Genomic DNA, 21,013 nt, shown 5'->3' on the forward strand with positions numbered 1-21,013 from the left:
TCCTCCTGATCTCTGCCTTCTAAGTAGCTAGAATTATAGGTGTGAGCCACCAGTTCCTGGCCTGTAGGCTGTCTCTTTACTCTGGTAATTGTTTCCCTTGCTGTGCAGAAGCTCTGTGACTTGACACAATTGTCAATTCTTGCTCCTATTTCCTGACCTACCAGAGTCTTATTCAGAAAGTCATTGCCTGGGCCTATATCTCAAAGTGTTTTCCCTCTGTCTTCCTGTAATAGTTTCAGGTCAAACAGCAAAAGAACAAATAATCCAGTGAATAAATGGGCAAACAAATTGAATAGATAGTTTTCAAAAAAAAAGTACAAATGGCCAATAAATACATGAAAAAATGGTCAACATCCTGAAGTCATAAAAGAAAACAAAGTAGCTGGGCGTGGTGGCACACTTGTAATTCCAGCTATTCAGGAGGCAGAGGCAGGAAGATCACGAGTTTGAGGCTAGAATGAGAAAAAGTTAGCAAGACCCTTTCTCAAAAACAAAAGTGCTAGCAGTGTGAGGCCCTGAGTTCAATCCCCAGCAACACATACACACAAAAGAAAGGCAAGTCAAAACTGCAGTGAGATTCCATCTCACCCTAGTCAGAATGGCTATCAACAAGAAAACAAGCAATAAATGCTGATGAGGATTGAGAGTGTGTGTGATAAAAGGAGCCCTCCTTATACATTGGTTGGTGGGGAATGTAAATTAGTGAAGCCACTATAAAAATCAGTATAGAGGTTCCCCAAAAAACTAAAAAGTGGAACAACCATATGATTCTATTATACCATTTCTGGGTATATACTGAAAGGAATCAAAGGTAGCACACAAGAGAGACACCTGTATATTCATGTTTATTGCAGCACTATTCACAATGGTCAACATTGTAATATTGTGAATATATGAAAAATGAAGAAGAAATGATGTCATTTGCAGGAGAATGGATGAAACTAGAGATCATTATGTTAAGTGAAATAAGCCAAACTCAAACAAATGTCACCTTTTCTCTCATACATGGAATACATAGCCAAAAATACACACACACACAAAAAAGACATGAACATAAAAGGGGTACTATTTGGGTGGGAACCAGATAGGGTGATGAGGGGGTGAATATGATTGAAGTACATTGTATACATGTATGAAAATGTCATAAAGAAACCCATTATTTTGTACAATTAAAATAAAAAATTTGAGCCAGGCACCAGTAGTCCTAGCTACTCAGGAGGTAGAGATCAGGAGGATCATGGTTCAAAGCCAGCCCTGGGCAAACAGTTTGTGAGACCATAGCTTGAAAATACCCAACACAAAAGAAACAGGGCTGGTGGAGTGGCTCAAGTGGTAGAGAGCTTGTATAGCAAGTATGAAGCCCTCAGTTCAAACCCCACTCCCACCAAAAAAAAAAATTTGGTCAGGTGCTGGTGGCTCACACTTATAATCCTAGCTACTTGAAAGGCTGAGATTGGAAGGATCAAGGTTTGAGGCCAGCTTAGGGAAATAGTTCAAGAGACCCCCCCCATCTCCAAAGTAACCAGAACAAAATGGACTGGAGGTGTGACTCAAGTGGTAGAGCACCTACTTTGCAAGCTCAAAGCCCTGAGTTCAAACTCCAGTTCCACCAATTAAAAAAAAAAAAAAAGTCTTGCCCAACAAATGCAAGGCTTTTGAGTTCAAACCCTCAAAAAGAGGTGGGGGGAGGTGTAACACAGTGGGAATGCTAAGCCCTAGGGCGCCCAGGTTGGGGTGAGCTTCCATGTGTTTGGGTGGGGGTGGATAACAGCAAGGGTAAGTCAGGAGCTGGATGGGGTCTGGAGTACACGAGGCCTTTCAGGCCAAGAAGAGAGGTCTGGACTGTTTAGGAAGTTATTGGAGGGCTAGTGGAGGCCTTTTGTTGTTGTCACAGAGTGGCACCTGTGTTTCCAGGTGAAGGGCTCCTGGATGCCTTTATTACCCTGGAAGTTTACAGGAAATACATCAGGCAATGGTACCCACTCAAAATGAGCCTGGCTGTTCCTTGTCTTTGGATAGTGATCTCTATACACATTAGGTAATTAGGCAATTAGGTCACTCATGTTCACGTCAAGTTCCTTCTTCCTACCATGTGTCTCAAATAGACCTAAAGAGGACTGGCAGCATGGCTCAAGTGGTAGAGCACCTGCCTAGCAAGGTTAAGGCCCTGAGTTCAAACCTTAGTACTGAAAAAACAAATGGAGATCAAATAAATCTAGAGATCTAAGTGCTCAGGGAATTGGCAATCAGTGCTCAGATCTCACAGCTATTTTCTAGAACAGGTACTCAGCAGTCCCATCAGCTTGCAATGGCCTTTCCTCACTTTGCCCCATTCATAGGCATTCTTCACCATGATTGTCAAAAGCCCTGAAAAATCCTATAGCAAAACACTCACTTAATATTGTTTAACCCAATGTTTCCCTCACATGATTTGATATCATTGAGATTAGGAAACATTAGAAACTGCTATCAAGACTCCTAAAATGGGAAGAAACTTCCAGAACATTTAGACTTTTTTTAGAAAAGGGAAAATTGGAGTCCAAAGAAGAAAAGGGACTTTCTAGGTTACATAGGAAGCAGTAACAGAGATGGAACTACTAGAAAGTGGAACTCCTCCTACACTCCATGGTCTGGCTTTGCCCCAGCAGGCAAACCAAAGCCAGTGTTTCCCAAAGGGGGTTCCACAGAACACAGGTTTGTTCTATATCACGTGAAGTTAGAGGACGCAACCACTACCTCCTTAGAGAGTCACCATGTTAAAGGCCCTAAGACACCCTACAGAAAAATACCCAGTGGACATTGTTAAATCCAATGTTCTCCCAAATGATTTGAAAATGGAAGACATCTTGGTGAATATTTATTAATGTTCTGGGGAATTCTGTTTGAGAAATGCCACCCTCAGCAAAAATTCCCCTATCCACAGCCCCTGAATCCTAAGTAATGGCACAATAAATGTTAGCCAATATCGTTATTATTCCTATTGTTACCACTGAGGGCAGAGATCATATTTAATTTTAGTTCATGTGACTGCACCTCCTCCAGGTACCTTACCTAGATCTGAGTCCTCAGGGATGAAGACACAAATCATTTACTCCGCTGATTAACCAACACTGATGATTTGTGTTGGCTTTGGATCCCCTGGACCACATGGCCTCACCTGAGACAACAGGCCACTCACTTCTTTCCTCCTCTCTACCAAAGAAAAGGCCTGGAGAAGCCTTGTCAGGGAAGTTCATAAACATCCCTGAAGGTGACCTGCTTAAGCAGTCTTCCCCATCCCTGCCCTCCTTTTCATTGAACACATCCTAACTAGTTTCCTCCTTAAGTCCAGCCACCTCGAGGAAGGCTTCCCTGACCCTCTCACCTATAGTTGTCTTGCTCTTGCCTGTATCATGTGTTTTACTGACTGGCTGGCATCAGTCTGTGGTGGGATCTAATGAAGGTAGTCGGCTTAGAGTAACACCAGAGGAGGGAGGGGCCTGAGGATAACTAGTGTGTGCTGGACCTATCTAATCACATTTAAATTCAGTTAAAAAATACTGTGTGAGAGATCACATGTAGCTCAGTGGTAAAGCATGTACTTAGTGTGTACAAGGTCCTGGGTTCAATCCTTAGCACCAAATAAACAAACAAACAAACAAACAAAAAAACCTGTGTGAGCCAAACAAAACATGCCCATGGAGAAGGGCAATGGATTTGGAAAATCACCAGAAGTCCTGGAGCTTCCACCAACTGGCAGCATGACTCTACATAAAACACCTTTCTGAGCCTCAGTGTCCTCATCTATAAAATGGGATAACACTTGCTCTGCTTTGTTTGTAGTCTCCTGACTATATGACAATAACCATTAGTCCTGTTATAGCAGCAGTGAACGTTTATTTATTTAGTCAGGCATTGTTCTCAACACTTTGAATTTATTGACTTAATACTTACAACAACCCTTGGGGTCAATGCTGTTATTATCCCCATTTTACAGAAGAAGGAACTGAGGCAGAGAGAGGCAAAGGAACTTGCCTGAGGCTACATAATTGCCTGAGGTAGGTGACAGCTGTGACTGTCCAGAACTGTCACAAAAATTGACTCATTTCATCTTCTCAAGCAAATATTTCCCTTTTTGCTATTTCCTATATGGAGACACTAAAACTCAGGGAAGCAAAGTGATTTGCCTGAGGTCAGATAACTAGGAAATAGACAATAATAAAAACTGGGCCAAGACCCTATTCTTCTAACCCCAAACTCGTTGCCTTCTTTTCTCTGCTACAGGGAAGGGCCAGCCAAATAGTTTATGAAGAAAACAATGTGCTGGTGGAGAGAGTTTTGTAACCTGGGGCAAGGACCATAGTCTCCTCCTGTATTCTTTCCACTATAGTCCTTCTGACAGGGCCCTTCTCTCCTGGAGCTCAGTACTCATGCTTGACTGACTGACAGTTCTTTTGTCCAATTCCACGCTGCAACTAGTTACGATGTCAACAGAAATTGTCTGCCTTCATTTTGATTGCTGATTTCTATTTGTTTCCATGAACTTGGATGTTTCCTGACCCTGGAATGTTAAAAATTGTTTACCAGAGTTCGTCTGGTTTTGTTTGTTTGTTTGTTTGTTTGTTTTTGCATCTTTTATGTGTACTATCTGTGTCTCTTGTGGTATGGCTGAGGCATCCAGAATGGGACCAGGTAAGACCTGAGTTCTTACCCTGCTACCCTGGCATCTTGGAGCAAGTCACTTAATGTTTGGGACCTCAGTTCTTCACTGTCAATTAAGGGCAGTCATGTCTACCCTGCCTCCATGAAAACCCTTTAGAAAGTATACAGTGGGGTGCAAATAGAAGGTGGGTTACTGTAATGTAAGGCATACCATAGGTGCTCAATACATGATATTTAACTGACTGTAGGAAAGAATTTGCAACAATGTGGGAAAAGCACTCATAAGATAGTGCTAAGGAAGGAAAAAAAAAGGACGGAATAAAACTGTATGTGCAGCATGATCTCAGTTTTGTACAATATGCAGAGAAATAAGACTAGAAGAATGGCTGGCAGAGTGGCTTAAATGGTAGAGCTCCTGCCTAGCAAGCATGAGGCCCTGACTTTAAACCCTAGTAGCAGCAAAAAAAAACCCAAAAAAAGACTAGAAGAAAATATACCAATATGCCAACAATTGCCTCTGGATTGTGGACTTATATGTGGGTATTTTTTAAATTGTTTTTCCTACTTGCTAAAGTTAGCACATTTAATTTTCATATTACATATTATTTTATATGTGGATAAATTTATAATTATATATTATATGAATTATATAAATATACAAATTCAAAATATATACCAAAACATATAATTTGTCAAAAATATTTATATATATTTTATATGTCTTTCTGTATAAATTTCATATACATATATAATTTAGCACTTGGTGTTTGGCAGTGTTGCTATCGTTACCAAACTGATGTGATCAGGAGTAATCCTAGATTCATTCACTCATTTGTTTTTCAGGAAATAGATTCAGGGTATCTTTTCCCTGTAAGGTACTGCTTATGAGTACTACAAGGGACACTAAAAAGAAAGAAGTATGATCTCTGCCTTCAAGAAATATATAATCCAGACAGAGGACAAAGCATACTCATAACTAACCATGAGTCAATGTAGAACATGCAGAACACTCATATGCTTTAGGTAAATTTCTACTAAGTGTTAGGAGTGGAAAGAAATCTGCTCTAGCTGTGGAGATTAAATAAGGTTTTGTGAAGAAGGTGGCATTTTATACTGAACCTTGAAGGAACAAGTGGAAATGGAAAGGCATTATTATCAATAAAAATTTTTTAAAGTAATGTTTACTTAGCATATACTATGTATCAGACGTTGTGCTATTAAATAACACACATTATGTCACTTAAGTATCTCTGAAGTGCTAGGAGTTAAGTAGTAGTATCGTCTTTAAGTTATGTTTTTTCCCAAAATCACCAGATAGAGAAGCTGGCATTTACACTCAAGACCTCCCTATTAAGAGCTCTGTCATATGAGGTGAGCTACGGAAACACAAGGCCACAGGAAGCTTCCTGAAAGCAGGGAACGTGTGTGTCTTGCCTGTGTCTAGGGCCTGGCCAGTACCCAGACCATCACAGATGCACAGTAAATATTTGTTGACTGAAAGAATGAAAGAAAATGGTGAGTGATCCCCTGGTGCCAGAGTGTAGGGTATGTGGCTAGAAGGCAATAGGACAGAAAGATTAGGGTAAGGCTGTGCTGGGTATTGACATGAAGATTTTGAGCAGAGAGACAGGGCCTATCAAAGTCCATCAAAGAGTGAGAAGCTGACTCAGTCTGTGTGGTCATTTAGATTGTAGGGAGGAGTCCAATTAGTAGAGAAGCCCAAAGTAGGCAAGAACTGGGAGAAAGGGCTACATGGGTAGAGTTGATGAGAAGAGGATGAGGTGAGTATGGTAAAAGTTCATTCTTGGGCTGGGGGCAAGGCACAAGTGGTGGAGCACCTGCTTAGCAAGCATGAGGCCCCAAGTTCAAACCCCATACCACAATAAAGAAATAAATAGGCGCTGGTGTCTCAGACCTATAATCCTAGCTGTTCAGGAGGATAGCAGTTCAAAGCCAGCCCTGAGCAAATAGTTCACAAGACCCTACTTGAAAAAACCCATCACAAAAAAAGAGCTTTTGGAGTGGCTCAAGTGGTAGAGCACTCGCCCAGCAAAGGTGAGGCCCTGAGTTCAAACTGCAGTGCCACCCACCAAAAAAGGAAAAAAAAAAAAGAATCAAATCAAATCAAAGTTCATTCTCTACAGCCCTTGTTGATTGTGAACCATCTCCTCTTTTACCACCCTCTTTCTCTGAGCCTACTTTGTTTGTAAAATGGGAATGGATAACCATACTTGATAGGATTGCTCCAGGGGTTAGTTAAACAAGGTATTGGGGGACAGTCGGTACCCTACTGCCAGCAATGCCACTAAGACACCTGTTGCTGTTTACTTCTACTTCACAGAGGTAATCTCAGCTGACCCTCTTCCCAAGAACTAAAATCCTTACATGGCATGTGCCATAAGGCCCAAGAGTCTTCAGGGTTTGGAAAAACACTCCCCAGCTGATACTGTTTGATTTGGTCAAAGCCCCTCCCTTTTTTTGCCCTCCCCTCCATGTCACCATATGGAGGCCTCATATTCAAGAACACTTGATATCAGAGGAAGTGAGTGATACAATGCAAGTTCTTCCAGAAACTCAAGGTCCTTTGGAAAATCAAACTTAAACTCAAAGTACATATCCAAGTGTGCTGTAAACTCGAATCATTTCTGGGGCTGGCAGAGTGGCTCAAGTGGTAGAGTGCCTAACCTAGCAAGTGTGAGGCCCTAAGTTCAAACTCCAGTACCACCTACACACAAAAAAAAAAAAAAAAGGAAAAAAAAGTTCCTCTCCCTCCTTTACTTATCCTATTCACTCCCCAAATTAAAAAAACTTTGTATTTTCCTTCATGCTCATAAGGCAGATAGGCAGACATTATGCTTCCCATTTCATGGTGGAGAAAGAGAAGTTCAGGAAGGCTCAGAGGCTACCCAAAGTCACCTGCAAGTTCAGAGAGGGGACTCAGGTTATAAAACAATTCTCCCAACCCTCTAGTCTTTCATTCAGCCTCTTCTGTCTCTCTTTAGGAAGTTGTCAGGACTAAACAAGCACATATATAATTACAAAGTATTTGGATCCAATTTATATTTTATTTATTTCTGAGACAGAGTCTCACTATATAATCAAGGCTGGTCTCAAACTTGCAATTCCCCTACCTCCTGAGTGTTGGGATTACAAGAATGTACCTCCACACCTGGCTCTATAATTTTTAGTTTTTAACTTTGATTATGTCACAATGTGTGTGTGTGCCTTTAAACACATTATTTATTTAAACCTTGGGCATGAGTTAGGCTGATCCTTGAAATAAAAAACAATTATGTTGTCTAACCTCATTTTTTGGCCAGAGGCATATATTGCTTTATTCTTTGTCCCTTAATTTGAGTTCAACTTTTGCAGAAACAGGATTCAATATTTTTATAGTATCTTTCAAGGCCTAAGTATTTGATGGCTTCTCCATAAATTAACTGATGGATATGGCGATGAAGGGAAGAAAGGCAGGGTGTACAGCACATGGTAAGAACAGGGGCTGAGGACTTAGACTTCCCTGGAAAAACCCAGTCTGATACTTGCCTGCTGACTATGACCTGGGTACCTACCTTTCTTTTTCTAAAGTAGCCTTCCTTTGTAATGCTGGAGCTAAGCTCCAGGACCTAGCTTAGTATTTGGCACATCGTAGGGACTCAATTGATAATTGGGGAAAGGATGAATACCTATTTCATAATGTAATAATGGGGATTAAATGAGATAATGAATGTCAAGAGTTTTTCGTAGAATTTAGCAAATAACAGCTACTCAATAAAAATAGGTATTCTTAACTATTTGGCCATGACTAGTATTTGGAAAAAAATACTTGCCTGGCAAGTGTGAGTTCAAACCCCAGTTCTGCCAAACAAACAACAACAACAACAAAAAACCCAAACTCCATACAAACCACAAGAAAAAAAAAATCATGCACATCAAATGCCACAATTAAAAGCTTGGCTCAATCCCTATACCACAAAAAATGAAAAAAGAATCAAAAGCCTGAATTAAAACCCAGCTCCATCATTTTATTTTTATTTATTTATTTAAAATAGATCTTGTTTGTGTTTTTGGGTGGCACTAGGATTTGAACCCTGGGCCTCAAGCCTGCTAAGCAGGCACTCTTATCACTTGAGCCACTCTGCTAGCCCCCAACTCCGTCACTTTAAAATTGCAGTTTTTTTGGTTGTTGCTGTTTTTTGTGGCACTGGGAATTGAACCCAGGGCCTTGAGCATGCTAGGCAAAGGCTCTGCCACTAAGCTACACCCCTAGCTCTCCATTATTTTAATGTTGGAAAAGCTACTGGATTTAGTTCTGCCATACACTAGCTGTTTGACCTTGGATAAGTAATTTCTCTGAGCTTCTATTTTCTCATATGCAAAACAAGGAGATTGAGTAATCTATGTATTTTTTTTTTTTTTTTTTTTTTGTAGCTCTAACTAACAGCTCAAAGACAACGGTCTCATAGGTAGTCTTTTATTTTCTCTGGCCCCAATGTGCTCCTCTCTGGGGCAGGGCAGGACCCAGGATGTGTTAATCTCAGTGTCCCTCCAGTTTCCTACACATCAGGGCCTGGCTCTAACTCAGCTGGATAATACAAATAGGTTACTTGCCCATCAGAATCCTGGTACCTCTGCAAGTGGTATTGGTTATATCTCTCCCGTACTTCCAATAGTAAAAACTTTTATACAAAAGAATGACCAATAATGAAAATTATCCAGAGACAATGATGTCTGTGAATGACAACAAAGTCCAGGAGGCCTAGTGTAAATAATATCTTCAGGAAATATTTATCAATAAATAAAAGTGCACTCCAGGGGCAATGTGCAATAATTTGTCTTCTGATTAAGGGTATGTATAATGCAATTATGTAAAAATCCTGCTTAAATTCATTGGCATCCCTTTAATCATCACCTTCCTTGGTACCTCTTTTGAAGCACTGGCCTAAGTGCATACAATTAACACAGCACTTTAAGTAACATTGTCTCACATTGTCACAGAAGCCCAGAGGCTAAGAGTAAGTTAGGCATTACTTACCCCTATTTTTCCACCAAGGGAGTTGGGGGGGGGTTCAGGGAAGTGTCAGAGATCTGGAGGAGACTAGGAGGCCAAGTTACTGAGGATTTGGGGGCCTCAGATTGCCGCTGATACTTCTCAGAAACGCTCCTGGCTACAAAAATCCTACAGCCCAGCCTTGCAGGTTGGGACAGTTCCAAGAGTATTTTCAATCAGCCTTCCCCTCCATCCAGGGGTCATTTTCCTAATCCTTGTTTTGGAGATGGCCAACATTCCAACCTGTTATGTCTTGAGCCAGGTGGATCACAGTCAGTCAGGGACCAGGACTGTTCAGTCACTTGACTGGGCCAACCTGGTCTTGATATTTGCAGACTTCTGGGTCCAATCCCAGATTTAGCCTGATTCCCAGTATTTTGGGGTCTGAGTTCAAGGAAATCTTCCCTTATCACCCAAATTTAAGCTCATCTGGTCTAACTTATTACCGCCAGTAATATTGTCTTCATAGATGTCAGACAAGCATTTGTTTATCATTCAATTTGTTTATTGTCTCTTTCTCCACCTTAGAAAGTAAATTCCACAAGGACAGGACTAGTTAGCCTGGTTTATTTAGGAACAGTTCCCTAGAATCCTGCAGGCTCCCACAGCATGAGGTCAGTAAATATTTATTGAATTGACTGTACACTGAAGTTTGAAGCAGCTGTCATACATCGTCCCTTCATTTTACAATGAGGAACATTGCGGCCGAGGGAAGGGGAACTGAATGCTGTAGAGTTGGTAAAGGGCAGGCCAGGGCTGGGATAAAATCTCAGATATTTGGAATCCCAATGAAGCGCTAGTTCAGATCCGCTCAAAACAATTCTCTAGAAAAAACGAAATCCACTTGAAAGAAAAGACATTTCCTGCCCCTTGTTTTGGGGGCCTAGTTAGGGTGGGAGCTCTGGGTAATTCCGTTCCCACTTCCGAGGCGCCTGCTGCCCCCAAGGGGTAAGGCCCTGGAGTCGAACACATTTCGGCACAGTGTCCGAGTCAAGCCCAGCGGGGAGCAGTGGAGCACAGCCCGTGGAGGGGAGGGCGGCTCGCCCAAGGTCACTCGGGCGGGGCCGGGAGGGGGCCAGGCCCGGCGGGCAGCGGCAGGAGACGGTGTTGGTACGTCCTCGAGGCGGATAAGAAGCCTTCTTCCGCGTCTTTGAAGTCATGGGATGACATTAGCGACTCCTTTCCCGGAACCGGCACCCTAACTATTAGAGCGCTAGCAGGCTAGGCCGGCCGCGTGGCCCGTTCCCATGTGCTCCACCTGCGGTCGCTCGCTGGCGCTGGCCCTTTAAGACACCTCCCCTTCTCCACCCCCATCTCTCCAGGCCCCCCTCGCCTCCCGCCCTCCCGAATTGCATCAGGCACGTGCTCGCCCCCGTCAGGTCTGAGCTCCCCCACTGCTGGCCCAGAGATGCTCTAAGGTATCGGAGGGAGGGGCGGGGCCGAAAACCGGTGCGCGCGCGCTCCCGCCGCATCCCGTCGCCAAAGGCCGGCCTGGCGGGCGCGTCCCCGCTGCGCCGTCCCCTCCCCTTGCCCGCCGCGTCGCGAGGCGCGCGCCCGCCCGCCGCCTGCCGCGGATCGCGTGGTCTGCTGGGCTCACCGCGCCTCTCCCCCTTGCGTCCATATTGCTGCAGCCCCCGAGCCGGGAAGCCCGGGCCGCCCCGGGGGCGGGGGGGAGGGAGGGACGGGACGAGAGGCCTGCCGGGCTCGGGGTGGGGGTGTCTTGCGAGGATCGGGCGGGGGGGGACGCGCGCCGAGGAGGCCTGGACCGCAGAGTGGGGGGCCTTCCTCTCCCCCCCCCCGCCCCGCCTGTGGGCCTCGGATCTACGGCGGCTGCATCCGACTGGGAAGGGGGCCGCGCCTAGCGTGAACCCCGACCCTTCTCGGTGGGGACTGGGACCCAGCGCCCCGGAGGAAGGCGTCGCAGGCGCTCTGCGAGCCAAGTTCGAGGCAGGGGAGGCAACCTTCGGCGCGCCCGGCTTCTCCGGGGGGGCGGGCGCGCAGATGGCCACTCAGGTGGAGCCGCTGCTGCCGGGGGGCGCCCCGCTCTTGCAGGCCGAAGAGCATGGGGGCCTGGTGAGGAAGAAGCCGTCACTGGCGCCCGAAGGCAAGGGCGAGCCTGGGGCGAACGACGTCGGAGGGGGGGAGCCTGACGGCGGCGCCCGGAGACCTCGGCCGCCCTGCGCTAAGCCGCACAAGGAAGGCAGCGGGCCTCCGGAGCGCGAGAGCCCGCGGCAGCCGCAGCCACAGGGCTCCGAGGGCCCGGTCATCAGCGACGGAGAGGAAGGTGGCGGCGGCGAGCCGGGCGCAGGCGGAGGCGCCGCGGGTGCCGGGCGCCGAGACTTCGTGGAAGCCCCTCCGCCCAGGGTGAACCCGTGGACTAAGAACGCGCTGCCGCCGGTTCTGGCTACCGTGAACGGACAGTCCCCCCCAGGTGGGTCTCCCTGTTTGCTTTCCTGGTTCCGGGGCCTCTTCCGGGGACCTGGGCGTCCCCTCCCCCAGCGGCCTCCATGGCCTGGGGTCGGCAACCGCTCGTGGTGACTCGGGATTTTTTTTATGGCTTCCTGGGTAATTGGGGGTCGTCTCCTCTCCACCCACCGCTAGCGAACTCTGGGCGTCCCGCCCGGCCGGAGGGCTCAGCCTCGAGCGGCCGCGGCCGCCACCATGGCCGCAGCGGTTAGTGGGCAACGGCGTGCTCGGGCCTACCTCGCCGGCGAGAGTGGGCGCTGGTTTCGGTGGGAAGGGCCCTCTGTCCCCGCCGCGCTCGGCGGAGGGACGGGTTTTGAACCTTCCGGGAAGTCCCTCTCCCACCGCGCCCCACGCTCCCCGTTTTGGTGGTCTTGCGAGCGTCCCCCGTGTTGTAAATGTTTAATGAGCATATGTCATGGGCGGCACAGCACCCGGCGAGGAGTTCCTGCCGACAGCACGGATTCGGGGTTTAAAGGTAGCAAGTTTGCCCTCGGGTAGGTGATAGGCGGGAGGATCGCCATTTGGAGACGGGTTGAGGGTCAGTTACGGGGAGAATGGGGAGAAAAGGAAACTCAGGAGTCATTGAATTCGGTGGTTTCCCTCCCGACTCCGGCGTCTTCCGCCCTAGAGGGAGCTCGACCGCAAGTGTGCGGGAGGAGCCGGTTGGGGGCTGGCGGAAAATGTGAGCGGGTGAGGGGCATGCGGCGACACGAGGGGCGTGTGCGGCGGGGGAGGGAGTGGCCGGGCTGGGCGGGCGAGTGACAGTTGGGCGCCATGCGCCGCGCCGACGGCCCACGGGGCTGCAGGCGACCGCTCGGCCTCGGCATTCGGCCCGGGTCGCCCAGGTCCCGGGAAACGGGGTGCCGCCCGCGCGCATCCCGAGGTGTGTGCGAGCGCAAGTGCTCCTTGCTTGTCGACATTCCCCCGCGTGGGGACAACGTGGGGCCTCCCGGTGCCGGGAGCCGCGTGCGACCGCCCACTGGCGTTCCCCGAGCCCTTCTTCCCCGCCCCCTGTGTTTTTTGATCGTTTGGATTCGACCCTTGTCGGGGAGGAGGGTGTAGGAAATCCCAGAGCAGTGTCAGCGTGGAGAGGGAGGAGTGCAAAATATGGAGTCTGCTCTTGGCTTCCCTTTGCTTAGAATAGGCGGCCCGTCAGGGTGGGGGGCGCGCCCTGTCTTCTCCCTGTGTCAGTGCATCGGGGCCCAGTGGGTCATGAGTCTTTGGTTTTGGGCCTTTTGAAGTGGGCCGGTATTAAAACTGGCCTGTAGTTAGAATGATGGCCCCTGGCCGTACCCTAATGCTTTTTCACAACTCTTCCCCTCTGCAGTCGCTGTTCAGACCGACTGGTTTAAACCGTCAGAATGGGGAAAATTGAAGGGGGAGTTTAATGCCTTCACAGTCAAGAAAGTAGAGTCACTCTTAGGCCTAGGGAAACAAGAACAGCCAGTCTGGGAAGCAGCATGTTGCCATCTTCGGGTTGCTTCAGTTGGAGGAAGGGGCATTTGGGGTTTACTTTAGAACCTCAAACCGTGTTCTCTTCCTTTTGTGCTCCCTCTCTATCCCTTCCAGAACCTTTTTTATGCAAAAAGCAGTGCTGAAACCTCCATTTTCTTGCAGATCCCGCCTATCCACCCACAGTGCAAGAGAAAACAGCTTTGGTCCTTCCCCACTCTTTAAACTCAAAGAGGTATAATCATCCCCAGAAGCGAGCACTTAGAAGTTTAAATGGAGCTACTCACCCTGGCTGCTGTTACCTGCCTTGTGGTGAACCTGCCTTGTGGGTTTTAAATCAGCCATGACATCAGGTGGAATTGGGTGTCTGAGCTGGCATTTTGTGTTAAGTCCAGGGGCCCTTGATAGCTTGCGTCACTGGGGTTATTGATCGTGGGAAAAAGGCAGCTTGGCTGGCATCTGGACTTCTCTCTTGAGTGGATAAGCTGACTTGCTTTAAGTGGCCAAAGCAAAATTCTGAGTTGGATAGATTTACTCTGTTCTTGTTTTTCTGGAATCTTAAGGCAAGAGAGTGAGTACTCCTTGGTTTAGAATTTTTAGACTAGTCTTTGACAGACTAAGGCTGTATTAATCCAGTAGCTTCTCATTTTAAGCCTGTTGGGGCTTGGATGCTGTGATTGAGTTGTCTGTCTAGTAAGGTTAGGTGGTGGCCTTATCTCTGGAGCCAACATGGATCTCTTAAGGTTCTTTTCCAGCCCTGGTTTTTTATGCAGCCTGGACAAATTTTAATTTGACACCAGTGGAGTGGCTGTGTGGCCTTGGGATTTTTCGTGTTCTGTGATGCATATGTTTTTGGGAGTCTACAGAAATGAGTGCCTCATAAGCAAGCCAAAGCTTTCCAAAGCTTGCTGCAAATGCCTATTTTTAGCCCTCCTTTTGGCTCAGATGCTGATGTTTTTAGTTCTTTAAGGGACACAGCAGTAACTAGTAATAAAAATATGTTTTATGATCTCTCTTTTCCTGTGGGGTACTCTATTCTGGTTTAAGCATCCAAATCCTAGGTTTATAGTTTTTAAATCTTAAGATTTGTATTTTGTCTTTTTGGACACCCTTCCTCCACTAGAGTATTTTACAGATGTTTAATTTTTTTTTTCTTTATTCTATTCATGCCCCTTCTAAGATCCAGGCTGTCTAAATTAAGAGAAGATATGTAGCAAAGGTTCTGGGATCAAACTGCATGGGCACAAGTGCTAGCTCTGCCATTTGTTAAGAATGCTTCCTTGTGCAAGTTATTTAATCAGAATCCCCATTTGTGTAATAGAGATTTATGTTATACCTGCTTTATGGGGTCATTGTGAGCATTCATTGTAATGACACATGTAAATTATTTAGTCCACTGTCTGGCATGTGGTAGCTGTTAGGATGTGTGAGAGATTGGAGACTTTCAGGGATTTTTTTTTTTTTTTCTGCCCTGGGTCTCGGTTTTTCTGAGGAGGTCAGACAGAGAATGCAGACTTTTCCTTCTCAAGTGTTGTATTAGTGCCTCCTGAAATAAGTGGGATCTTTATCCTTAAAAATTGACTTTTGGCCAGGTGTGGTTCATGCCTATAATAAAACAAAAAATTCACTTTCTCTGCCTATAGACAGAAGGGCATGGTATGTATAAACTTAAAGGTTGAAGAATCAAAGACTTGGGTACTTTTGCTTGGGAATGTAGTAGATTTTTTTTTTTTTTTTTTTTTTTTTTTTTGAGACAGTCTTCCAATGTAGCCCTGTTTGGAGACCCTCCTGAATTCTGGGATTACAGACATGTAAGGCACACCTGGCATATAACTTTTTAAAAAAGTTTTAGTAATTTGCCTTAACTAAGCTTTAGTTGATTTGCCTTTTTTTTTTTGGTGCAGTACTGGTGTTTGAATTCAGGGCTTACACTTGAGCCACTACACCAGCCCTTTTTTTGTGAAGGGTTTTTTTTTTTTGTTTTTTTGTTTTTTTTTTTATGGCATGGGTTGGTGTGTGCATAATGAAGCAGCCAGGCATTATGTACCTTACAGTGTGAAATTGAAAATACCTAATACCACCTATGAAAAATGTCCCCCACTGAATAAAAAATTGAACCCACTCTAATACAACTATAGATCTGACTATAAGTTTATGGGGAAAATGGGGATAGAGGAACAGATTGGCTGTGACTTACTAGTCACACTTAGTCTTACTAAGTGTGAGAAATTCTATGAGGCACATTAAATTGCATTTTAAGGGAGGGAAATTGTTACAGACAAAAGAGTTGAAACATCAGCCATGCATTGTTGTGGAGCTTATCTTTGTACTGATTTTAATAAACTGGACTGTAAGACAACAGTTGAGGAAATTTGACCACTTTGGTTATATTTAGGAATTATTTTGTCAGCTGCCATGATGACATATGATCATTCATTTGTTTTTAATTTGTGACTGGTGGGGTGTGTGTGTGTGTATGTGTGTATACACATGTAGTAAAAACTGTTAGCTCAGCCCCTATAAAAAAGGCTTCTAAGGACTTTTCCCTATGGCTCCAGTTACTTTCTCTTCTACTAAAGAAAGTATACAGTTAAAGGACGCCCTCTGCAGGGAAGGAAAAGCAGCCTTCACTTGGCTCTTCTGGGCAGAGAGTTTGAGTTTTACTCTGACAGGAGAGTGAGTGCCTGCCAGGGAAGAGGAGGTGTTTCTGGCTCCTTAGTAAGTGGGGGTAGCCACAAGCCCTCTTGAACTTTGAATCTACTAAAGGGCTGAGTCTCTGCTGATCTACCCATCTGTAGTGGGACCTAGGCTAGATTAAGCATTTTGTTGTAGTTAACTGAAGACCTTTCCTTTTCTTTTCTGGAAGGTGGACAGAAAGGAGGAGGAGCAGCAGTCTCAAACCACAAAAGCCTCTTTAAAATGGAGAGCTTGGCAGATGGGAGTGCCCTTGTTTGCAAAATCCAAAACAAGCTCAGAGTGGTAATTAGATTGTTAGGGCCTTGGGAGGGCTCACAGGTGCTTCAGTCCAAGCTCACAAGCCTTCCTGGATAGTCTAGAGTGATCTAAGGGACTGGCCAGGAAATCGATGACCTTACCGCACTTTGGGTTTAAGGGTTTTGTTGTTATTGTTTCTGTTTTTTTTTGTTTTTTGTTTTTTTTTTGAGATAGGCTATGTGTAGCCAGGCTAGCCTTGAATTTGAGATTCTTCTCAGTCTCCCAAGTGCTAGGCCAGACATAAGCCACCACTCTTAGCATAAGGTTCAAGTTTGATGCCAGCTATGTGAAGAAGGAGGATGATGGGATTTTTTTTTTGTTTTTCATAGAATGGGACTAATTCTCCTGCTGAATTGGTTCTGAGCATCAGGTTCATACTGAGTGTAGGGTAGCCCATTTCCTGAGTTAATGTCCCACAAAAGTATAATTGATTTAAATTCCAGAAGATGCATTCCAAAGCCAGATGTATATAGATTGAGGTAATTACTTGTCTTGAGGGGTTATCCAGACTTTTCCTAAATGGAAGTGGTTAGGTGAATTTTCAAGATGGGCTATTTGATACTTATGAGTGGCTGGGGTGGTAGGGAGTACTGGTGTTTGAACTCAGGGCTCATCATTGCTGGGCCTTCTACCACCTGAGCTACATCCCCATCCTGATTTCTGATCTTTACCAAGGCGAATTGGCCAACTTCTGGGGCAGATGGCCTGGGGTGTCTCCTTGAGGGATTTTTCCAGGAATTAGAGGGACAGTCTTGACATGGCACTTTGTTCCTTTGGCAGTCTTCCAATTGGCAAAACCCAGATGTGGGGAGGGGAATGAGGGATGTGGGCCTTATTGATGCATTTTGTAAAGCTGACCAGATAAGTCTCAAATGGGGAAGGTCTTCTCCATCCTAGTTTGAGGTACTGTTAGCAAACTCAGATGACCCTTCTTTTAGAGACCTGTTTTATAGGACCCTTTGTAATAACTCTAAACTTGTGGTGATCACATTACCCTTATTACATACATTATAGCAACTCAAGATAGCTTTTCTTTTCTCTACTTTGGAAGAAAGTTGCCAGCTTCTCAGAAGAACTTAAGTCCCATAATAGGCAGGAGCTGTATTGATTTATAGTTTGTGCTCTGCATTTCACTCTCACTAGTTTATTTAGGCCCTTGATAACCTGAGACAATAGTGATACACACTAGTCAGCGTTTACCTGTTTTCGTTCATGTCATCTCACCAGATGTTCTTTTTATTCCCCCCCCCCTTTCTCATGTAAGAAGAATGAGACTCAGGAGAAATATAGGCAACTCTGCCCTAATTGTTCAGAGAACCTTGGGTTCATCCTGCTTTTATTTGTCGTCTTACATCTGGTTAACCAGTACATCCTTTTGGCTCTTAAAAATTGCTTCCAAATGTAAATGCTTCTTGCTACCTTCTCTGTTGCCAGTCTGAACCACACATCATTCTCACCTAGATTGCTGCATCTGTTTCTTAACTGCCTCCCATCAGCCTGCGTGAAACCCTCTGGTGACTTCTTGTCGCAGAGTAAAATCTGGAGTCCTTAGAGCATCCAATTTGGTTCTCCTAGGCCCCCATCTTTTACTGTTTGCCCCTTTCCCTGCTCTCTCCCACTGGCATTGATCCTCGGTTTTCCTGGAGCATATCCTGTACTCTTCTGCTTTAGGCCTTTTGTTCTGGAATGTTCTTCCACTGATAACTAATGGAAAGGCCTTCCCAGACCACCCTATGTAGACTAGTAGCCCTCAACCTTAGATTCCCTTACCATTCCTCTTACCCTGCTGTATCTTCTTAGCTCTTATCACCACTGAATCAGGAACTTTGATGTTTGTGTCCCCAACACCTACAGCAGTGCCTGGCACATTGTAGTAGGCAGCTCAGTTAACATTTAGTTGGTGAGTGAATAGATGAATTTCATACTTCTCAGAAACATTTATACAGCATATTTTGAGTGTTTACTGTGTTGAGGTGTAGAGGATACTGCAGTTTGCAAGGAGCACATGCACTCAATTTAGAGTGGAAGGTGTTGTATAGAAAAGGAAAGTATGGAGTTAGTTATTTGGAAGTGTAGCAGAGACACCCAATTCAATCTAGGTCAGAGAAGTCTTCCTGAGGGGAAGTAATGGCTAAGCTGAAATGGGAAGAATGAGTAGACGTTACTGAGAAAAGGCTTGAAACAGAATTCATTCCAGATTGAGAAAAAGCAGTAGGATTCAGAGAACTGAGTTCAGGTAGTAGTGGTAGTGAAGTTGACTGGAAGGGTAAAACAGTGCTGCCTCATGAATGCTAAATCCCAGTTTTAGGTGGGAGGCAGTAAGTAGGGAGACATAGAATATTTTAAATGAGCAATGGCATGACCATATTTTTCCTTTTGGAAGGTAACCTTGGCAGAACCTCTTAGGTTAAGAATAGGTGGTTTGGGGGTTTCCACTCTGATTTTTTTGGGACGGAGCTCCCGGATTATAAAAGGGAGCAGACTTCTAAGAAATTCCTGAAATGTAGCCGTGGGCAGTTATTAGCTGTTATCTTTTAGGGGTAGGGAGTGATTAGGGTTCATGAGATATCTCTGACTCTTCAGAAGGCCACATTATCTAGGATGCATCCTAGTTGCTGAAAACACAATTGGTAACGGACCAGCCAAACTGAGCTCACGCTTACCTGTTTGCCCCTGTGGTGGTGGAGGAATTCTTAGGCCCACGTGCCATACTGCTTCTTTACAGCCACTCTGCATATTGGTCCTGGGCTTTTCCAAGGATAGTCAGCCATGTGTGTAAGGTTTCTTACCCATTAAAGCTGTCTCTCTTTGACTGAAATCAGGTATATTCACACCCAACACTGAGAACAGTGGGTTTGCATTTGTCTCCAAATAGGCTACTGAAGTGAGTTTCTGAGAATGCTGGACTACAGAGTTAGGCCTAATTCTAGTTGTTAGCTCTGTTCCCATGGCTGTGCCCTCACGCTTGGTTTTCCTTTCTGTTGAGAGAGGAGGGAGTATTTAAACCTGGAAGGGACTGCAGAGATCATTGGTGTAAACCCCTATTTACAGGTTAGGGTACTTTGGGCCCAGACAGGAAATAGAGTTCCTAAAGGTAATAGTCAGTTCAAAGCAGAGCTGAGACTTGAACTTATTCTCACTGTAGTTCTGTTTTGTCTCCACTGCTGAAAGAGAAGTTGTTGTTGAGCATGGACTTGGGGTCCATCACAGTTTGAGTTAGCTCATCCACATAATCTAGTACTCTTGTGACAAGTTAGTAGCTTGTAGATTTCAGTAAATGGTGCTGTATCTAGAGTTTCCACTGTGTTAGGTGTTTTGACAAAGAAAGAAAGATTTATTTTGACTCTTGATTTCAGAGGGTTTAATCTGTGATGGACTGGCTCCATTACTTTGGATTTGAGGTAAGGCTATTCATTCACCTCATGGTGGACAAGAAGCAGAGAGAGGAAGGGACCAGCGACCAGGTATAACCTTCAAAGTGATGCCCCAGTGACCTACTTCCATCAGCACCTCCTAAAGTTTCCAGAACCTCCCAAAGTAGTGCCACCAGTTGGGGGCTAAGAGTTCAACAAATGAGCCTGGGGTGGACATTTCATATTCAAACCACAGTGTCCACCTACAAGAATCACTTTTGAAGGTGAGATAGTTGAAGATACGTAAGTGGTAGATGGGAGATTGGCACATTAAGTAATTAATAATAGAAAGAGTATTATTTCTCTCTTAGCCCTTGAATTTTGCATAGGTTTTCAATTTGCTTATAATAGAGGAAGTGCTAAAGTCATTCTTCCTCTGTTACCTTGAGTCCTCTGCCCCTTGCTCTCTGCAGTTTGGACCTAAGCATATGCAGGAAGGGCCTCTGTGTCTCATCCATAGAAGAGCTAATGCTTCTGACCCTGCCCTAGTTCATAGTGGAGAGGAATTTAAGGATTGTCTAGGGGGTCATCACAGCTGTGAGAAACCCAAATTGTGGTGCTTAAAAATGCCCTAGAGAGAGAATGTGAGAGTGAGTGATAAGCTCAGGTGCTTTGCATAAAACTGTCCCACTCCTCATTTGGCATCTTTTTACAGTTTTTAGTTTGTTTGGGTGAGCAGAGATCTTTTTGCTTTTCTTGTTCTGTATGGAATATAAGAAAGAGAGATCAATTGACATGAATGAAATAGCTTTATTTTGGAGTCCACTGTAGGAGTGGGGTTTGGACAAGGTGATAGCAAGGTTGGGTGTGGGATACTCCTAGGAAATGTGAGAAGGAGACAGGAAAATCAGGAACACACAGAGGAGGTGGCTCACTAAGTAGATGCGTGCACCTTGAAATTGTTGAAGAACTAGGATTGTTGTGCATAGGGATCAAAGCTTAAGGGCGAGTGGGAAATGGTAGTTATCTTATAATATAGTATGTAAATAGACCTTCA

The 21,013-nt window shown here is 45.2% G+C and overlaps 1 protein-coding gene across 2 annotated transcripts in view; it reads left to right on the forward strand.

Annotated features, from left to right (window-relative positions):
* Larp1 (La ribonucleoprotein 1, translational regulator) overlaps nucleotides 1-21,013 on the forward strand; it is an 86,242-nt gene that overhangs the window by 18,566 nt on the left and 46,663 nt on the right. The window contains exon 1 of one of the 2 annotated variants that reach the window (XM_020169526.2): nucleotides 11,393-12,122. The exons of the other annotated variant lie outside the window; for it this stretch is intronic. Within the exon in view, the coding sequence (XP_020025115.2) occupies nucleotides 11,693-12,122 (430 nt within the window). The 5' untranslated portion in view covers nucleotides 11,393-11,692. Of the gene's footprint in view, nucleotides 1-11,392; nucleotides 12,123-21,013 lie in introns of those variants that run through there. 2 annotated transcript variants of the gene reach the window in all.

The sequence above is a fragment of the Castor canadensis genome, chromosome 16, assembly GCF_047511655.1.
Source record: "Castor canadensis chromosome 16, mCasCan1.hap1v2, whole genome shotgun sequence".
NCBI lineage: Eukaryota > Metazoa > Chordata > Mammalia > Rodentia > Castoridae > Castor > Castor canadensis.